At 41.0% G+C, this 20,423-nt stretch overlaps 1 protein-coding gene and 1 pseudogene across 3 annotated transcripts in view; both read right to left on the reverse strand.

Moving 5' to 3' along the window:
* Positions 1-227: 227 nt before the first annotated feature.
* Positions 228-20,423, reverse strand: part of LOC119562407 (homeobox protein homothorax) — a 140,083-nt gene continuing 119,887 nt past the window's right edge. For all 3 annotated transcript variants that reach the window (XM_037875606.1, XM_037875604.1, XM_037875607.1), the window contains 5 exons: positions 20,389-20,412; positions 12,012-12,160; positions 3,928-4,004; positions 1,418-1,476; positions 228-1,190 (listed from right to left, as the gene is read on the reverse strand). In XM_037875606.1, the coding sequence (XP_037731534.1) occupies positions 1,030-1,190; positions 1,418-1,476; positions 3,928-4,004; positions 12,012-12,160; positions 20,389-20,412 (470 nt within the window). In that variant the 3' untranslated portion in view covers positions 228-1,029. The remainder of the gene's footprint in view (positions 1,191-1,417; positions 1,477-3,927; positions 4,005-12,011; positions 12,161-20,388; positions 20,413-20,423) is intronic.
* Positions 19,417-19,934, reverse strand: LOC119562427 (annotated as a pseudogene).

Below are 20,423 nucleotides of genomic sequence, written 5' to 3' on the forward strand. Positions count from 1 at the left end.
CTATCGCCTAAACATAGATGTACGTATGTATCTATAGTTTGTTATCGATTTGTTTTGTATGTACATATACAAGATGCGTAAAGGTATAGAAAACAAAGCGTTACTACAGCTGACTTGTTACATAACTAAAATGAAACTAAGAACTAGCAAAGAATTCTCCTCTCATCCTCTCATTCCGCAAATTATATTCAAAAGCTTTATAAAATTTCGTGCTGCTATTTTTTTTCTTGATTTTCTGGTGGGGGCGGGGCATTTTCTAAATTCAAACTAAAATCTATAACAATTCCGAACGAAAATGTCGCTTAAATTTTGTGTATTTTAGTTTTAGTTTCCTTGCTGGTCTGCGCCTAAATTCATGCTTTAAAAATGTTGTGTTTTGCATTCTGCAGCTTTGAACATAAAAATTTGCATATCAAATTGTTGTTGTTGCCGTTGCTGTTCGGTGTGTGTGTGTGTGGGTGTGTCTGTGTGTGTGTGTTGAGTTCTGGTTTTATTTTGTTTATTTAACTTATAGCTAAGCGTTTCATTTTTGTTTAGGCATAAATATCTTTTTTCTTGTTTTTATTTTTTCCCTTTTTTCTGCTTTTGTTATTTATGTTTAAGGTATACACAAATAGTTTCTTTAAAATTTCTGGTTTGTTTTTGCTGGTTGTTGTTCTGGATTCTGCAGTTGTTGTAGTTGTTGGTTGTTGGTTGTTGGTTGTTTTGTTGCTTAGCTAATATCATTTTATAGATTTTTACTACGGTTGTTGGTTGTTTGTTGTTCTTTGCTTGTTGTTTTTTGTTTGCTATTACTTGACTGATATTGCCACGCGGTATGCTAGTTTTGGGATTGGATCGGACTGCTCCTCCAGTTCCTGATGCTCCTCCTCCTTCGATCCTCTTTTCATTCTCCAGTTGTGGTTGTTGGTGGTGGTAAAATTTAAGCTATGATTTTGGCTTGTTCGCTTCCGGAGAGCTCTCTGGTTCCCGTTTCCGTTCCAGTTCCAGTTCCGTTTCCGTTTCCGGTTCCGGGCCGGATTACGCGGATTACAAGTGCTGGCCGTAGTACTCGGCCGGCGGGTAATGCGGATAGCCCTGGTGGAACCCGGGATCTCCGGGCGGACGGTGCATCATATGCGCCTGGCTGTCCATCATGTAGCCCATGGCGTCGTGGCCATATCCGGAGGGACCTGGATGCGGTGTATAGACTGTGTTGGTGAGTCGCCCATGAGAGAAAAAAAAAGAAAGCGTGGGGAAAAAGAGAAAAAATGCACATAATTAGAAATTGCGTTCGAGTGTTCGATTTTCAAAAATAAGCGCGGCGATCCTCGCGGCTCACCACACTTAGTTCTTAACTAGATCATCGCCATTTCATAGTTATGGATATTTTTTTTGATTTCTTTTCTTATGTTTTCTAACTAAGAACAATAGTTACCTGCACGATTCGATTGATCGATCATCGGCTGGACGATTCTTCGCCGCGCATTGATGAACCTGTAAGAGAGACACAAAGAGATTTCCGTTTTAGTGGCATTCCCTAATTAAAAAGCACACACAACCGAAAAGGTTGCCATGAATTATGCATGAATTGGAGCCGGATTTACCGCCGGACCACGGTGGTGCTTTATGTGCCCAAGTTAGCCATAAACCAAACCAAATCTCCGCCAGAGTCACACTTTTTGCTGCCCTCCAAACCAGAGGCCAGATCAATGGGCCGCGCCGACTTTGGTTATGATTGTCGTTTAATAAATGCAATAAGAAATAATAAGCAGTTGGGAAGCCAGCCCGTTGCCCGTTGATCCGAAGGATCAGTGGCGACATAAAAAGCGCAAAAAGAGCAAAATGATTAAAGCAGAAAGCCGCCGGCGGAGTGACAGTCACTTGGCCAAGACGATGTTACTCGCAAGCTTTGACACGGCCTCAGATGGAAAAAATATATATATCAGCCAAACAACGAAACCACACGGCAAAAAAAACCCAAACAGGGAAAAGGAAAAACCACCAGAGGAATCAGTTACAGGTGCACTGGGAAAAACTAGTTCCCAAACTTGGAAGAACTAACTACATTTTGGAGATTAGTCTTTCATGGATTTATATTGGATTTTGTTTCTTCAGATTTCATTATTAAAGAAAGATTTAAAGAACTTGCAATTTTTTTAAAAACTAATTAAATTTTTTAACCATCGGTTAAATTTAATTTTGTTTTTCTTTTGTGTTTCAAGATAGCGTTTGCTTTTATTAAAAAAGATTTTGAAATTGAAAGGAAAAGTATACTTTTTTCCAGTGCACGTACAGCTACTCGCATTAGCCAAAAACGAACTAACCGGAGGTTAATGCACTTGGCAACTCCTCCTCAAACGGATTGAAAAAGGGAACATTTCACCGCTCGCCCCTTTGACTTTTCAATTTGCAGTTCGTTTGCGATCTGCCCCTGATTTTTGCTCATTTTGGGGCGGAAATTGTTGCAACGCCCTGAAATCGTTTATCAAAACGACAAAATGGAATTGAGTTCCGTTTGCTGCCATATAGATATTTCGCTGGTTTTTTCGCATTTCAAGATGCAGCTTGTAAGCTGCAAATCGATTTGCCCGCTGGCCCCACACTTGATTGGAATGATTGCAGATGAGGAGAAAAGAGAAAAAATCATACATATATATACATAGGTTCAAATCGGTAGGATAGCAAACATTTGCCGAGTTATTTATGTACTTAGGCCATAATTATAACTTTTCCCTCTGCAGCTGTAACTAAGCGTTAATATTTAAAACTTGCTGAGGAAAAAAGCGAAACTTTTTCGATTACGAAAGTTACTTTTGCTGTCTGGCCATCTCTTATTGGGTGTTAATGGACTTGTACAGAATCTCCTGGTCATTTGAATGGCTTCTTATGCCGAGTTCTTTTCTGTCCGTCTCAAATTGCGCAAAATAAATACACATTTAGAGGAGATATAGTCCTGCGGGGGCTATTCCCCCAGGATTAAAGTCCAGCCCTGCTCAGCGAAAAGGTGTTGCCCGCCTGCCCATAAATAACCAAAAGTGTCAACATTTTATTTTGCTATTTTCTGCCACGGTTTTACTTTTCGCTTTTCTTCCATTTTTTTCTTTTTCTTTTCCTTTTTTTTTTTGTTTTTCCCCAGGACCTTTCTACGCAGCGTTGCGTGCCTAAGCGAATCGGAAGGATGGGCCACGGGGTCCTTTGGCTACTATTTGTTAATTTGCAGTGTGCTTCGGTGAGCGCGAAATTCAATTTAATTGAGCTGAGTGCCTGCCAGGCGGCAGAGCTCTCACACATTTCTCCCCGGATTTTATTGTGGCCTGTCGCAGCTTAAAAGCATTCCACAAAGCCACCTCGCCACCCCGATGGGAACTGCATAAAAGATTCAGCAGCGCTTTTAACTTGCTCTCAAGCTTTTCCATCTCTATTCCTATATTTTCGCATCTTGCAGTTTGCAGTTTGCAGTTTGCAGTTCTTGCACTTTTCAGCTTGCCGAGTGTCAAGTTCTCCAGCCTGTCGCATAATGTGCAAAATTTGATGAAGTTGCCATCTCCTAGAGACGTTTCCCTGGATCTCTGTGGCCCTGTCTCAAGCCTAATGCACTTTGGGATCTCTAGGATTTCCAGTTTCTCCAGTATCCCCAGTATCCACAGTATCCATATGAACATGGCCCATAATTTTGTTTGCCACATTCTTTTCACCTCTTTGCCTGTCGGCCTGTGGCAGGTTCTATTTCCTTGGCGTGGGCTGCCTTATAAATTTGTTTTGGCCAGTTGTGTGCTCTGGTTTTGGTTTCGGTTTTCGTTTCGGGCTTAATCTTACGGCCAAGTTGGAAAATAAAGCGTGTGAGTAATGGACAACCCAGGGCATCGTTTACCATATTATGATGTTGGGTGTTTGAAAAGATATCTGAGCCAATGCGATACGATCGGATCTCGAGCGGATACTCACCAATTATTCACTTGCAGTATCGTTAGGCCGGTGTCCTGGGCCAATTGTTTCTTCTGGTCCTCGGATGGGTAGGGATGCTGAAATGGAATGGGGGAATAAATGTTATTAACTATGTTTAAAGTTAATTTAATTTTAAGTCACTTTATCATCAATCAATTATATACATATTTTTATTCAATTGTTCTTATCAAGTGGTAAGTATCATTGATATCTCTATCAGAACATTTTCTTGCCAGATTAAAAACCTTTAATTTTAATGTAATAAAAAATGTTAACCCCTGTTTTTCACGCACCTTAGCATAGCGTCTATAAATACATGGTGTGAAAGTTGGACAAACTGTTGCAGTGCCCAAATTTACAATCTATCTAGCGAACCGGCCAAACAATCGATCAATCATGGGCCGCAATAAAACCGAATGGGAACCTGTCAGCCCGCCTCGATGGCTGCACTTGAAACGCTGAATTTTCGGTTGTTTTTGGAGTTTTATCAGAGGACCGGTTGCAGTGCCTTTGCTGCTTATCAGCAGTGCCACTCAAAGTGTCCTCAATTGCCGGTACCCTCAGGGGGTTAAGTGTAAGCGAAGGGAATGGGTTAAATGGGCGGGAGGCGTTGCATTGCAATTGGAGCGCGTGTCTAGCGCCAAATGGGCAAACAAATGCCAACGAGCAATCCACTTCCCATAAATCTTGCAGTCGAACCGCCGACACAGTGGCGTCAGTGGGTAAATAGTTTGACTAAAGTGAAAGTGCCACTCCCCCTGGACAGCCGCCTCCAAGGTCCCCGCCCCCTTTAAGCCCAGCTAATCTAATCGGCTGCTCGACCTGGCGCTTATTACAATTTGTTTTATTTGCCTAGTTGTTGTGCACTTTTTGTTGATTCAACGATTCCGATCGCAGCACAAATTCGGTTTATTAATGATGGTTGGGAAGCTACACAGAAAAAAATATTTGGTAGCTTAAAATAATTTAGAAAGCTCCACTTGTAAAAAAAATATTTTTAAGGATCTTTACATATTAGGACTAATGAGAGCATTTTTTAGTCTAATCTTTTAAATTCAAAATATATTGTAGTTCCTAAATAAATTTTTCTTTTACTTTTTTTCTTCTAAGAAATGGTTTAACGTGCCATAAATTGATTTGTTAGGAAATATGCTATCAACAATATTAACTTTAAACATTTTAATAATAGTTTTTACCCTTAAAAAAAAAAGTTTTAACATTTTTCAGTGCAATAAAGTTAAAAAAGGATTCCAGACGTCACCTGGTGGCTGTCAAAAAATTATTTCTAAGGATCTGTGTTGGGCGGAAATAGCCGTCAAATGATTTTGGCTTTGTTTCGCCCCTCGAAAAATCGGGATATTCTTGTGCGCGTGCTCCGGGAACGGAGGACCAAGGACCCAGGACGAAGGACGAAGGAGCCTTTGTGTTTTAACCCTCGACTGGCCGCAATCGTTTCCGGCAGCTGTGGGCGGTTCCTTCAGCTTTTTCGGCCACTCGTCACCAGTCGATAATTGTGATTCGAGGGGATCCGCATCCGAACCCACAACCTCCATTTCCATTTGCCTGCGAATGCAATTTTGTGTGCTGGCTAAGAAGTTGTTTTGGCAATTTACGATGGCCCCCAAAAAATAAATGAACTGTCAACCATACATATAAGGCGGGGCCAAAGCCATTCCAATCCAAAATGTGCAACGCTGCACATCCATGTCTCCGTCTCTATATATGTATGTATCCGTATCTGTATCTGTATGTCCTGGCCATCGTCTGTAATGCAATTTAGTTGCCATTGTTGTTGTCGTCCTGCAGAAGCGAAGGCTTGGCCTTTCCGTATAGCTCCTTAAATGCATTTGGCTTATTGTTTGTGTTTAATAAATTTTACGTGTTGTCTTGCTGCTGCTTGTCCAAGTCGAAGAAGTCCTGTGCCCGGCAGCAATAGTTGTTTGCTGTCCTGTCGAGGCCAGGACTTTCAGCCTGACACGCCCGCACTTTGGACAACAACAACAGCCGAACAACAAACAACTAGCAGATACACCAAATACTATATGAAATTTGCGTATTGACAAATAAACGTAGGAGCCATGTAAATACAATGGACATGCCAATGGCAATGTTAACCCATCCCAACTGCTGCACCTCGTTTTCCACATATAGAAAATGTTCAAGAAGTCAGAAGGCATAAATTACATGCAGGTAAATTAAAACGGAATTTATAGCATACTTTGTGGCGCACATCTATTTGCAGAGATGGCTTTCTCAAAAGGAGGCGATGGATTTGTATGGGTGTGGGTGGTGATAAGATGGGGGGGGGGGTTTGGGTTTTAGTTGCAGGTGGAGCCTGGTTATTGATTTGATGTTGTGGCCAACACGAGCCGAGACATCTGGCAGTAGCAGGAACAACTTTGTGGTTGTCAATGGGGAAAAGGAATGGTCTGCAAACTTGGAATAATTAAGAGTCCAACTCAGGGAAAAGCATATATATTTTGGATTTTATTGCCTGGACAAGGAAGTTGCATCAGACAATTTTAAGGTGAAAAAAAGATAGTACATATATATACAAAAATATCAAAACAAGGTTGCTTGACTCATTTGTCCTCGTAAATTAATAAATAATAACATAATATTAATAGGCTTTTAAAAATACCCAAGTTTATGAAAGTATTCCCATGGTTAAATTTTAAAAATATCATTAAAATCCAAATGGATTAAGGATCTGAAATTATTACTTCTGAATATATAATCTAGAGTCCCACTGCAGATATTCCTTTCACAAAGACCAAGATTTCTTTACCAACTATAAATACAATAGTCTTGTCCCAACTGAATGTAATCCCCTATATATATATCTGTCAGGTCAAGTTCGTTGACTTGTCCGACTCTTGGGGGATCAGAAGTGCATATAATTCATTTGCAAAAGCTTTTCTTTCAACGCCTACTCTTCGTTTGTGGACTCCCAAGAGTCTGTCCCCCGTGTTTCCCCCCTGACACTTCCGTCTCTGTCTGCTTAAGCGTTTTTCTTTCAGCTGCACTTTGTTGCACCAATTAGACTAATGAAAGCAATTATGCATTTCGCACTCCCATACAGAAATATATATATATAAATATATGTATATACAGAGAGTGCATAACATGTCAAGTAGAAACAAAGTCCATTTGGTTTATTAATTTACCATACGACAAAATAATTAATTACTGTCACGCCTTTAAGTTGTCGCCCCAGCCCATAGTCCCCATAGTTGCCCTGTCTCTTTCTCTCCCTCAGCTGGCCGTCTCTTTCTTTCTGATTGCTGTTTCTCTTTCTGTGGCTGCCTTCTTGTCCCTGTGGCAACTTGACTCGCTCCACTTTTTTTGTGCCAGCATATTTTCACTTTGTTGTGTGTTTATTTAAACTTGGCAAATGAATTTAAAACAATCATCGCACACAGATGTGTTGGGAAAAGGGGGGGAGGGGGGTTTTCGAGAGGGGTTTAACTCCTTCCTACTCAACCCCCCTTGCTGACAAGTGGCAGGCCCAAGGCCCCCAGAAGAGGGAAAGAGAAGAGACCCCCTTTTCATTGGACCTGGGCCCAATGATGTCAACATGACTGCAACGCCGTGACACATGGCACAACAAGCCCAAGAAGTCTGCCCGGCCTGCCCCCTTTTGGATCCCCCGCCCATGTCCCCCCACATACACACACATCATGGCCAACAACAACAACAACGGGCAACCATGCGATGCCAGCGATGCCGACGCCATTAACAACGCCAAATGCGACGCCATTTGTGAAACAAGCCAACGGCAACAGCAACAACTGCTGCAGCAACAACAGCAACAGCAACAGCAACACCAACTGCAACAGCAACAACAACGTTGGCAGCAAATTGCAGCGGTGAAAATTGCATTGCCACAGCGAAGAAAAGGCGACTGTTGGCCATTATGAAGATTTTTTCCAGTCTAAACAAAGCCAAATGAGTGTTTTTCCCTCGCACATCCCGCCCCTTTGAAAGCCCCAATGATAAGGTGAGCTGGAAGGCCTAGCACTAATCGCAATGTTGTGCCCCATACTCAGAAAAAATCATAATAATATTCAGCTTGACGACCAAGAGGGTTATAAAGTTATGAAGATGCCCTACGTCTAGCAGGTTGTGAACTTTAGTATAAAATAAATAGGAAGGGGTTTAAATTTAAATTAAAGGCCTTTGTGTCGCATTTAATTAAAAAACCTTCAGGGCAAGAAATATTTGATATAAGAACTTTAAGGTTGCCTTTTTATTGGAATAGTGCACAGCATTTAAAGGGCTCTTAGAGTAAAGACGATGGTTTTATTTTAGAATGTTAAAATCTATAAATGTTTTCATTTATAAGCAAAATACTTTCCTTTTAATTAAGAAATGAAAAAAATTTTATTAATTTAAGATTTAAAAAAGAAATATGATTTTAAAAAAGAACTCTTTTTCAATAAATATAAAAGAAGACACAAGCATTTCCTGGCAATCAAGGTATATTAAAAACTGAGAGTAAACAACTCAAAAATAATATTCTAATTTCCCTTTTAAATATTTATTTATAACTATAATATTTTCTAACCACTATATTTGGTTAGGATATTGGTTTACATTTGAGAAGCGCATTGCTGGTTCGTCTTGAGTCGGTGCCTTGAACCATGCCACACACTAAGCGCCGTTGCAACATGACTCGCTGACAACAATGCAACTCTTTCACCGCGGCTGCACCTAATTCCCCCTGCCAGAAACCCCCCTTTTCGTAAGACCCCTTCGACCTCCCTCTATGGCTTCCTTTGGCCATTTTGCCATGGCTTAACATTTCGCGCTCTTCGCTGTTTTTTTTTCGGGGGTTGCAAGTTGCAACGGCAAAACCAGCAACGGCAACGTCAAAATGTAGGCCCAAAAGCAGAACAGCAACAACAGACAGCCGGAAGAAAATTGCCGGCGAGGGAGGGTATTTTTTTTTTTTTTTTTGGTGGGGGGTTTGAATCGAGAATGGGAACGAACCTGGGGCATATGGGCAAACTGCACACACATGTGGCTAACTGCTCGAGTAGGCGGAGCACGCGAAATGAGACTTTTTTGCTGGTGTTGCTGCTGTTCCGTTGGTGTTGCTGCCGTGCCATTGCCGTTGCCTTGGTTGCTGCTGTTGTTGTTGTTGCTGCCTGTCTGCAGTGCGCGCCAAATGTAAACAAAATATTCGCGCGCCTGCCATAATTATGGCAACCAAGCGGCGGCAACAACAGCAACACATTGCTGCAACAACGGCAATCAGCCCATAAGCAACAACAAGGCAGCCATGCAATGCCCTCAATGTTGCTGCTGTTGCTGTTGCTGTTGCTGCTGCTGCTGCTGCTGCTGTAATTGTTGTTGCAGCCAACGTCTGGCTTTTGTTTTTTGGTTGGCCAGTCAGTTAACCCGGCCCCAAGCACCCCGCCCCCTTTGCCAGAATGCAATGCACTTCATTAGCACCATCATTGCGGTCTTATTTGGGGTCTGTCTTATTCGGATTCGATGGCTTTCGAGCGACATCTCTTTAACTGAATTTATTATGCAAGTTTAAAAATTCAGCTACCGTTGATGGGCCTTTAAGCATATAAATCAATATTAAACACCCACACTTATTAGCGATCTTCAATATTTCACAAAGCCTCTTTTACGGTTCGATTTCTCAATGTCATGTTAACTTTTGTCAACTTTTGACCGAACTTCCCCCTGAATCGTAGGATTATAAAGAATTAACCTTACAGTGAAAAATCCAATTTCTCTTTCCAAACAGTTCATCTTCGTGTTACCTTTCCTTGACAGACAACAAACTAGGACTTTAACCGGACATTGTGAAATCGGCCAAAAATGGAAATTAAGGGATATTAAACGTGTTCTACCTCTACTCATTATTTTATTCTAATTACATTTTTTTTATTCTCCATTAATATATATTTTAAACTGAGGAGTTTCAATACCACATCAGTTATAGGCTCCCTTGGCCCTTAAGTTAATTATTTCGAAAGCTATACCCTCAGTCGATAAATCAAATTGGCAATCATTGCATTATGCCAAATCGAAGGCCTTTGAATACGAAATTAAAGTTTCAAACGCATGTCGGCGTAAAAGAAAAACAATTTCCCTAATGCGTTGAAAAACTGTTAATGGCATTAAGCCGGGACGACGGAGTCAGTCAAGGATGTGGATGTGGATCTGGATGGAATGGTGGATTGCCGATGAGGATGTGCAGGCTGTGAAAGTCGAGACGCTGCCGCTGGGCAAACATGAGTGATGCGCTGATTTAAACGGCAATTCATCAATGTCACCGAGGGTTTGGGGGAAATGGGGGTGGTTGGGCTAATGCTTCTTCCGTTTACTTTACTTTTCGCCCAAGGGGGTGGCTGGCGTTTTAAAACGCTTATATTCTTTGGGTTCTCTTCTTTTTTTATTTTTGGGCCAGAAACGCATCCTCAACTTTAATTTCCGATTCGCTGGCTTATCGCGCTGGTCAGCTTTTGGTCGTTAACTTTGGCCACACACCAAACACACTCGCTTACCGAATTCCATTAAGATTTCTATCATTTTACATACGCAGCAGCGGCGGCAGACTCACAAAAAATCCCCAAAACTAATGGCCAAAAAACGTAGTTGGAACTTCCTTGACCCTTCCGCCCAGCATAAAATCTTATAGTTTTGTTTGGCTCTTTCTTGGCTCGACCGCATATTCAACCCTTGGCCACCTTGGATTTTCCCCTTTTGCCCCTTTTTCCCTCTTTTTTGTTGCTTAACATAAAGTGGCGCATAACAAATCTGTTTATTTGTATTACACATCCGCTGGATTGGACTGGACTTCCGTTTGGCATCTCCGAAATCCGAATAAGGAACTTTGAACTGCAGTTTCTTTGCTTTGAATAGCCATTGCCATTGGCAATTTGTTTTTAGTGCCGCATTTCGAGGCCGTTTAGCCGAGCTCTTTGATGGCCCCAAAATGGAAATCTAATTGGACGCGATGACCGGGCAAAGAAGCCGAAAGACAAGGTCCGAAAGGGTATTTGGTATGGCCAACTGGATAAATGGCTAAATGGATGCTTAGGCCGAGTGAGTGGTCTGCGATTGGGCCTGGCAGTTGAAATGGTTGGGGGATAGAGGATAGAAAACTCTTCAATCTGATCGAGTACAGCACACAATCTTGTTTGCATTTCCCACCCTAATGGCCATATAATCAAGGTTCCGAATGGCGCCTCCCCTGGCTGCTATCGTTTACATCATCGTGCAGGCTTTCCAAGTTCCCTCGAACCCAAGAGCGCCCGTTTTGCTTTCCCCCCATCTTTTCCCCACCCACTGCGCCGCCCATTGACGCAGACCATTCATTGGAGCCCATGCGGTAATCTTATCAACCTGCCACACGTTGGAAAAAACAACGGAAATAAAACAATAGGTAGTGCACTGAGAGAAGTAATTAGGAACAACTGGCTTGATTTGCTTAAATTCTTAAAAAAAACTTAAAGAAGTTTTTCTTAAAACCTTTCATTTCCCAAAAATTTTATTTTTTGGTATACCAAAAATATAACTTGGAATTTTGGTGTATTATAGAATATTTCTTTTGCTTTCTGTTTATGCTTAAAATTCCCAACTCATTTTTCAGAATACCAAAAAATTTACTGAATCGAGTTCATTCGATATGGTATTGCTGTACTTCATATATATGCACTTTTCAACTAAATTATATCTCTTTATGCTTAAAATTCCCAACTGATTTTTCAGAATATCAAAAACCAACTGATTGAAGTAACTACTTTCATTCATTTGATATAATTTAAATTAAATACTTTAGTGCACTACATTGAGTTTATTTGGAAAGTTCGAAGTCTTAGGAATTTGTTTTTCATTTACGTTCAAATAATTTTTTTTGCAGTGTGACTAGACCACATTCTTATCAGACTGGGGCTGGTTTAGCTCCTAGTTTCTAGGGGTGGGGCCGCAGCCCCCAGCCAGTCAGAGATTCCCACTGAGATCGCGATAACATCTCTGACGTGCCGGGAAGCCATTGGCCATTGGAAATCGGAGGTGGAAATGAAGGTATAAGGTGGAAACATGCCACTTGCGCTACTCACCGTTAAATGCTGAAACAGCCACGCTCTCAATATGTTGGTTGCTACTTTTGGGAAAATGCCACGTTTCTTTTGGTTCTTTTTGCCGCTCGCATCGTCGTCCTCCTCGCCGGTGCCCTCTCCACTTCCTATGCTGGCATTGCTGGCATCACCTGGAAAATTCGTGGAGAAATGGTAGAAAAGTGAGTGGTGTTCGGGGCATCTTCCTAAAGGCCTATGTCAATATTGTCACAGTTCTACATACTACTACTATGCCATACTATGCCATAGCCCCCAAAAATCCCAGATCCCAGATCCAAGACAAGTTTTGTGTTTGCTGTTCTGGTTTATGGCTGTTTGTCAAGTGGGCATAAAATTACTCGACTCGGTCGTAACGATAATCATATGGATGACATTGTTTGTGAGTGCAGGTCAGTAGAGTGGGTTCAGCTCCAAGACTTGTTTATAAACAAAATTAATATTTGTCAGGGCTGCCGCTTTGGCTTTTTGGTAATGTTCCTGCATAATTTTTGGTTAATTTAAACTCCCCAGGCTTTTATCTTTTGTTTGCCCCTCTCAGCCATCCCAGGCCAGGCGTTTCCTGTGTGCTTTCCTTTTCATCATCATCATCCTCATCGTACTCAGTGGATCTCCCTAGTCCATGTATATTTTTGTTTAATATTAAGTATGTTATTTGTGTGTTTACTTAAAGTTTTAGTTACACTTAAGTAACTCAAATGCCAGCAAACAGGAAGCCCGAATCGCTGCGCACATGCAAACAAAATAAACCAGACCAGGCTGGAGCAACTCGAAGACCATCCATGGATTGCATAATTTCACGCTCCTTCCTCGATGATGATGATGATGATCATCAGATTTCGGGGGCCCCAAAACAAATATTGCCCAACGCAAAATGTCTAACTTGGTAGCCTTCGTTTAATTCCTTCATAAATTTTCCATGCTTTATCTTTTGCACAACACCTTTGGCATTTGCTTTCGCTCCACCTTCACTCTGGCCGCTTTTCATTAATTTTTCAGTTAACTCATTCATTAATTTTCACACACAGTAGCCACACCTAGAAACAAACACTCAAACATTCAATGGTGGCAGACTTCACGCCATTTTGCGTAAACCGGAAGTTCGTTTTGATTAATTTAGTCGCCGATGGAGACGTTCGCTTGGCGAGTGGTCAGAAAAGTGGAAAAGGGAAGGGTAGGGGATTTTCCAAATAGGCCATAAAACAAAACCCGATGGCAGCAGACCAAATAAAAAATGGATGGAAAAACAAACAGAACCTGGGGAATTTTGATGGTGAAAAAAGGCAGACCTCTCTATACTCTAAATTTAGATAAAAGATATGACGAAGCTTTTAAGCTTACATTATTAGCAATTCTAAAATCACATAGAAAGTATTTTTGGAAAAGCTAGATCGGTTTTTTATAACTTGATTACTTAATATACAATTTTATAGTCTGAGATAAAGTGTAAAATAGAAAAGAAAAGCTAAGTCAAAACATAAGAGAAAAGTTAGACCTTGTTATTCTTATATTATTACTTAATATTCAATATAATACCCTGAGACAAAGAAATATAGAAAGCCACTAACCAAATCAGCGGAACACGAAACCGGAAAGTTGTAAAATTAATTTACCAGAAAGAAGAAAAGGCCCGAAAAACGTAAACAAAAGAAGAAGTTCCCAAAACAATCACTTGTTGGAACGCTGGAACCTTTCTAGCGCCTTTCGCCCCCACCATTCTATGCATAATTTAGCAATTATGGAAATGCGTCTGTGGCCCATAGTGTATGTAGGATGGTATGGTATGGTATGGTATGGTATGTGGCCAAATGAAAGCCAAGAAGGAGGCGTCCATTACACAAAGCTTATCGAGGAGCTCTGTGAGCTGCACTTTAGCTGCGAAGAGCGCCGAAGAAACTAGCTGCTGGCACTTAACAACTTCATTAAAAGTTGTTTATGATCCTCGAAATTGATTATTCCACTCATGAGGGGAGGGTTCAGGGGGATCGGGATCTCAAGGCCCCCCGAATTCCCGCCGCCTAAAGAGATCCACAAGGCACTCAAATCGCGACGGGCGCGCGCTTAAGAAAACATGAAATTGATTAATGCATTTGCCTGCAACATGGTCAGGAGGAGTCGGAGATGCAGATGGGTCGTCTCTGGAGTCCGGGGTCTCTGGAACTCTGGATCTCGGGGCCCGGTATCTGCTGGTGATATGTAAATTCCTTCAAGTGGATTGCACTTTACGCCGACTCCAAGTTCGGTTTGCTGTGGTGTGCTCCCATTTCCATTTCCATTTTCTTATTTTATACTGTTTTCTCCTCTTTTTTTTCGAGACCCAAACACAATTAATCTTTGGCCGAAGCCGCATCTTCTGGCTCGCTTATTATTGTTATAATAACGATGTGCAAAAGCACTTGTGCCACTTGAAAGGGCACTCGTAAGTTGTCGGTGGATGGAAAATAAAGGGGGAAAACCGATTAGGACGCGGTGCGTTTTCGTAGCTTTTTCCCAAAGTGCTTTTCGCTGTACGCGATAAAGGCGCTTGCATTTTTGCTTTTAATTGAATTGTTAAGCGCAGCGCAAAACTTAATTAATTTTCACTATAACTTTGTGGACTTTATGGTGCCCGCTCGATTCTCAATAAGTTTGCTTTTCGGGGGCGGGGGAGAGTTGGAAATAAATTTGATGCCGGGGCAATTTTCGTGGGTGGCTCACAAACATACCCACACAAGCATTTTTATTTATTATTGGCTTAAAGGACGAAGGATGCAGGAGCCAAAGACGCAGACGCAGACAGACATATATATATATATTTCTATATATATACTGTGTGTGTGTTGTTATTATTGCAAAATGCTTCCAAAAAAAAAAAACTTGCTTGCCACATTTTCATGTTTGTTTTTGGTACGCTCTTTTTGCTCCCATTTTTTTTTCCTTCCTGCCTTCTACAATTGCGCAAAATTCCAATTTGCAGTAAATTTTGCGATTTTTCCTTTATACGGACATACAAAACATTTTTAGTTTCCTGCTGGCTTTTCCTTTTCCTTCCGCCCCAGAATGCAATTATAGAGTAAAGCTGACAAAAACCCAAATGCTTCGAGATTCTTGCGGAAAGTTGCCCGATTGATTAAGATTTTTGCAGAGCATGCAGCCTCATATTTTCATATATTTCATTTAAGTCAGTTGCGGTTGTCCAAATTTCTTAATTTAACAGTCGAAAAAAATGGTATAACACAAACTGTTCATATTATTCTATTGTAAAAAAATAAAAACTCTTTAGGCTCTTTTAAATAATTTCTTTTTTTTGTATAAAAATTATTATTGATTATTATTTCATGTGCACAGTTTCCTATTTTTAAAAATAAAGACCAAAAATAAATGCAATTCTTCTACAGGCTGCATAAAATTCAATAACAAAATGCACTTTTCCACCCGTCAAGTTGCAGCAGGAAAAACAAACAAAATTGCTTTTCCAGCCGACAAGAAGCGAATGGCGAAAGACAGTGAGGGCTATAGATATTTTCCCTCTCTCGATGGCAAAATATTTCCAAGCTACTTGACTGTGAGGTGGAGATTGGGAACTGGGTGGTTGGGGGTTTGGGGTTGCTTTTCAATCGTAGCAGTTTTCAATTAGTTTTTAAATAAACTTTTGCCCGCGCACCAACTGAGAAACGCCAAATGCTACCGCACAAGAAAACTTTCCATTTTTCCAATGGGATATGGGGATAGCCAGAGTTGTTCAGTTTTCAGTTTTCAGTTTGTTTATACAAATCCATGCCAATCGTCTGTCAATCATTTTCCAATGGGAACGAGCAACGAGTAACATGGCGGAAGTCTGCTTAAGCTCATCGCTTCGCAGAGTATTTGGATTTTTCAGGGTGCCTAACTAATTGAGTTTGGCCCGAAATGATAATAAACAGCGGTGGCGGCGGTCTATGCCGGTTAATTGAATTCAAAACATGTCAAAAGAAATCACACTGGGTGGCCAGAAACGCCCTCAAGCTGCGGCATTTGTCGTCAGCTGCAGCTTGGCAAACACTTGAGAGAGGAGGGAAAAAAAACCATGGCTCAAGTGTTGGCCAAGAAGCTGCGTTTGAGCCAAACACTTCAGCGGCAGAAATGCCAGAAGAAAAAAAAAAACAGAAGCGCCTGACAAAAGCCCTAGAAAGGGCGTCATCATCATGCTCATCTCGTCAAGTGGGTGGCTCTACAGTAAACACTCGAGCGGTGGACCCCCTACTATTCCAAAATCGAGGAGAGTGAGACCTCCGAGGTGTTAGCCCGCTTATTAGCCAACATCACGAGCTGCGCTTGCTGACTTGGGCCTGATTTATGGCCCGGCATTTATTGTTTATGAAACGCTTTATTGAATCTCATCTCCACGGCACTGTGATAAACATGAGCAATTCATTTCGGTTTAGACGGTGACCAGTTAAGTGATATGCATACGATCGGCAAATTAATAAAGCTTAAGTGCCACTGGCAAATGGCTTAATTAAACATGGAATAATCATCGTGGTTTGACTTTGCTTGGTTTGACAATCGTCTATGAGTTATGGCTGCACAGGGGAAAAACATTCTAATAGAAAGGAGTCTTAAGAATATTATTAAAAATCCTTAAAAAAATAATATCCCGGGGAGTAAGTTAAAAGATAAAAAATATTTAACATCTAAAACAGCTTGCAAGACTACTACAAAAAAGAGATCTCTTTCGTCTTGATTTCAAGAATGTTTCTTTTCGAGCAAGTGAGAAGATCGATTCTCAATTTGAGAACATTTTATCCTAGCTATTTTAAGTTCTCAATTTTTTCTGGCTGTAAGATAGCCTTTAAGTACTTTGTAATTTTAAAAGCCCTCAGCCAAGTGTTTTTCATTGGGTCCATTCGATTTCCCTGGCAATTTTCATGAGCGAATCAAAAAGGGAAAAAGATGAATATACTGCAAATTATCGGAGGCCGCAAAATGATGATGGATCACCCAATCGCGCAACGCCATAAAACGGCAACAAGTCAATAAGAACAACTACAAGAGCTCAGGCATATGGCAAACCAGACTCCAAAGTCAATAGCAATTTTTGTGGCCATTTTTTGTTGTGATTTTTTTTAGCTTTTTCGTGTTTGTTGTTCCCAGGCGCAGGCACAAAAAACAGTTTGAAGTATTAACACAAAAGCCGCTTTAGCTTTTGGCTTTGCCATCCACACACGAATATATCTATACACATATATATATATGTATCTATAGAGCGGAGGCTTTTTATGGAGGATTTGTGTGATCCGCTGCAATATTTTGAGCCGGCCAACAACAACCAACAACCATCATCATTGTCGGCTTGTTGCATTGTTTTTGGCCAACAAAAAATGTTGGGGGAGGGGGGAATAATAATAAAAAATAATAATAATAATGTTGCAAGGGGAAAAAAGTCTGTCGATGCTGCAACATGTTCATGCCTCATTATTTTCGTACGGATTTTTGCGGTTCGCCTTGGACTCTTTGGATTTCGGTTCTCAGGCTGATGATGCTGGAGTTCATTCAATAGGCTTATGTACAGTGCAGGGAAAAAAGAGCCAGAATGCTGCCTGGCGGAAAAAGTTTATTAAAATTCCAGGCCAGGCCAGTGAAAAAAAATACAACAAAAAAAGAAACAGACCAAGCCAACACATGTTTTCACGCCTACGAAAAAAAAGCGGTTGAAGAAAGACGGAAAAAAGCTGACGGAGCACCGCCTTATATGCAGATTAGCCACATGGAGTCGCCGTTTCTTTTCTCGACTCTCCTACCCATATGCAAAATCAAATTATTCAAATTCAATTATTGTCAATTTTATTTATTATTAATGCGCATAATTGTCAAATTTGCCAAATTTATGAACCCCTCGGTTCGTTTTTTCGTTGTTTTTTTTTTTTAAAGCCATATGCAAATGGCGGCAAGACAAGATTTCAGTGCGCTCAATCCGCTCGAATTTATGAGACATGTTGAAATGCATCTCACCTTGCTTTTTGGAGGATCCCAGGTCTCAGAATCTCAAAATAAAACCGAGACAGGAACTGAGAGCCTGGGATACCGAAACCAAGTCGAGTTCTGGAGTTGATCTGCCACCAAGGGAGTTGGCCGGGAAGATTAATGGCCACGGGTTTAATTTGTTTTTGGCTGTTCAGGTATTCATTACTCTTTATGCATTCGCATTGACACCTTTTCAAAAAAAAAAGGGGAATAAAAAACAATATTTGAATGGGGGGCCCACAGGTGAGTGACTCGGATTTGATGCCTCCTTTGGTTTATTACCCTCACTCCTTAGTTTTTCTGTTCTCTACGCCTTGTGGTACATGATATTAAGCAATTCATAAGCGTGTAATTTCGTTTAGCACACGAACCAAATAAAATACAAGCCAGCAAAAAAAAAATGGAAAAAAATTAAATGTCTGCAGTTGATTTTTTCCTGACATCAAAATTGCAGTTGTGCCGCAGACAACGCGCCAAATTCAAGGCGGTCCCAGACATTGGGGATGTTCTGCTTCTTCTTCAGCTTCCTCCCCCTTCTTTTTTGCTTTTTTAATAACACACACAGAAAATGCTTTTTTAACAGCCTGAAAATTATAACGCATCAGTCACGAAAACATGAAGACAAGGAAACTTTTGCTTTATATTTTTTTGCCCAATTTTTTTGCTGTTATTTCCGGTAGTTTTTCCCTTCCTCCGCTTGCATGTGAAAATCTTTTTTTTTCTGTGTACATTGTTACCCCATTTTGTGCAGCTTTGTCGGCCATATTGGAGGGGAAAAGTCTGGCCAGAAAGATAGAGAGAGAGGGAGCGAGGGCGTGCGATAAAAGAAAGAGAAACCAGGGAGCAAAGTGCAAAAACTCAGAGTGAGGGCGAGCAAAAAATTCGCATTTATTCCGCCGCTGTACTTAGCAACAAAATGGTTTATTAGATTGAAAAACGAGAAGCACAACCAAATAGATAAAACTTCAATCTTTTTTTCGTTTTAGATATTTCCCCTTTAGCTTGAGAATATGCAAATCAAGTTAAGTAACAGACAGCATAAATTAAAATTAAAAAAAAAGACTAAAGAATCTAGATGCGATGGGGAGATCAGATGAAATGAATCTTTGAACCGCTCGGCAACTGTCCAATAATAATGAAATATTTCCAACTCGAAACCGGCAAAGAAATAGACAAAAACACGCTTGTAAGACGGCCGTGTGGTTTTTGTTACTCGCCTTATTTATGTTCTCCCTACTAATTTCGAATTTGAATCTTTTCGGCTGTGTGACCTTTGGGGCCTTACACACATATCTCGATATATATTTGGTAGATGTGTGTATTTTTCTTAATTTTGAAAGCGTATTAAATAACGAACCGAGGGCTCGGGGGCCCCCAACCGCCGAACCCCAAAATTGAAACAAGAATTTCAAGTATGTTTAACCCAAAACACACAGAGCCAAATGCCGCAACAGAACAGAATCAAAATCAAAATCAGAATCGGAATCAGAGAACCAAAAACCGAAACCGAAACGCAGAGCAGATTGGATTGGAGTTGGGAGTTCGGAGATTTGGAGTTGGAGGCTCTGGGCTTAAAGTATTTCACAGGAAATCTTCGGAAACGCAACCCAACGGCACTCACACAATATGTTCTACACATTTCTTTCGACCCCGCCGTCGCCCGCCCTCCGTGTGTGAGAAATCGAAATCCCAAAAACTAAATCCTATAATGCCTGCGAGGGGCGCACACACCATCGAAAAATCGAAAAATCCGACCCGCACTCACGCACGGCTACATTTTGAAATATCTCATCGTGTGTGAGAGTGTTCGGTTCGGTTTGGTATTTCTTTTTCTTCATATTATTTTGTTTTCTGCCCTTTTTTTTTTTTTGTTGGTTTCTTTGTTTCACATCCCCACCCAGGTTCCCAGTCCCTTTCTGGCCCCATCTCAAGAGTCACAGGGCACTGGCAACCCGAACAGAGCGTGCGCTCACTCTATAATAATGATAAGATGGCTCTTAATCACAAAATTTATATGTGCCCCGGCATTTAGTTGTTCCTTCTCCCTGAAAAGCCGAAGCCAAAGACCAGAAATCAAGGGATCTGGAAACTGAACACTGAACACTGAAAACTAAAGACTGAGAGACCCCATCCGAACTGAACTGATGATGGGTTATGCGCGTTTATAATTATGGGTCCTGTCATTCCGCATCTCAAAGTCTACAATTTTCAGTTTAGTGCGGAACAGAGATGGGCAGTCATTCCTCTCTCATTCGGTTTCTCCATTTTGGCAGAAAGTTTTGGCCAAAGAACTCTGATCTCTGGGGCGTGGCATTTTTCAGAGGCTGCCCCGAAAAAAAATTCGTAATAATAATTATACAATTATAAGGAGAAAGCTTACCGCTTGCACTCGTTCCGAAGTTGTCTGCAAGTAGA

This window comes from Drosophila subpulchrella, chromosome 3R (assembly GCF_014743375.2).
Source record: "Drosophila subpulchrella strain 33 F10 #4 breed RU33 chromosome 3R, RU_Dsub_v1.1 Primary Assembly, whole genome shotgun sequence".
Taxonomy (NCBI): Eukaryota; Metazoa; Arthropoda; class Insecta; order Diptera; family Drosophilidae; genus Drosophila; species Drosophila subpulchrella.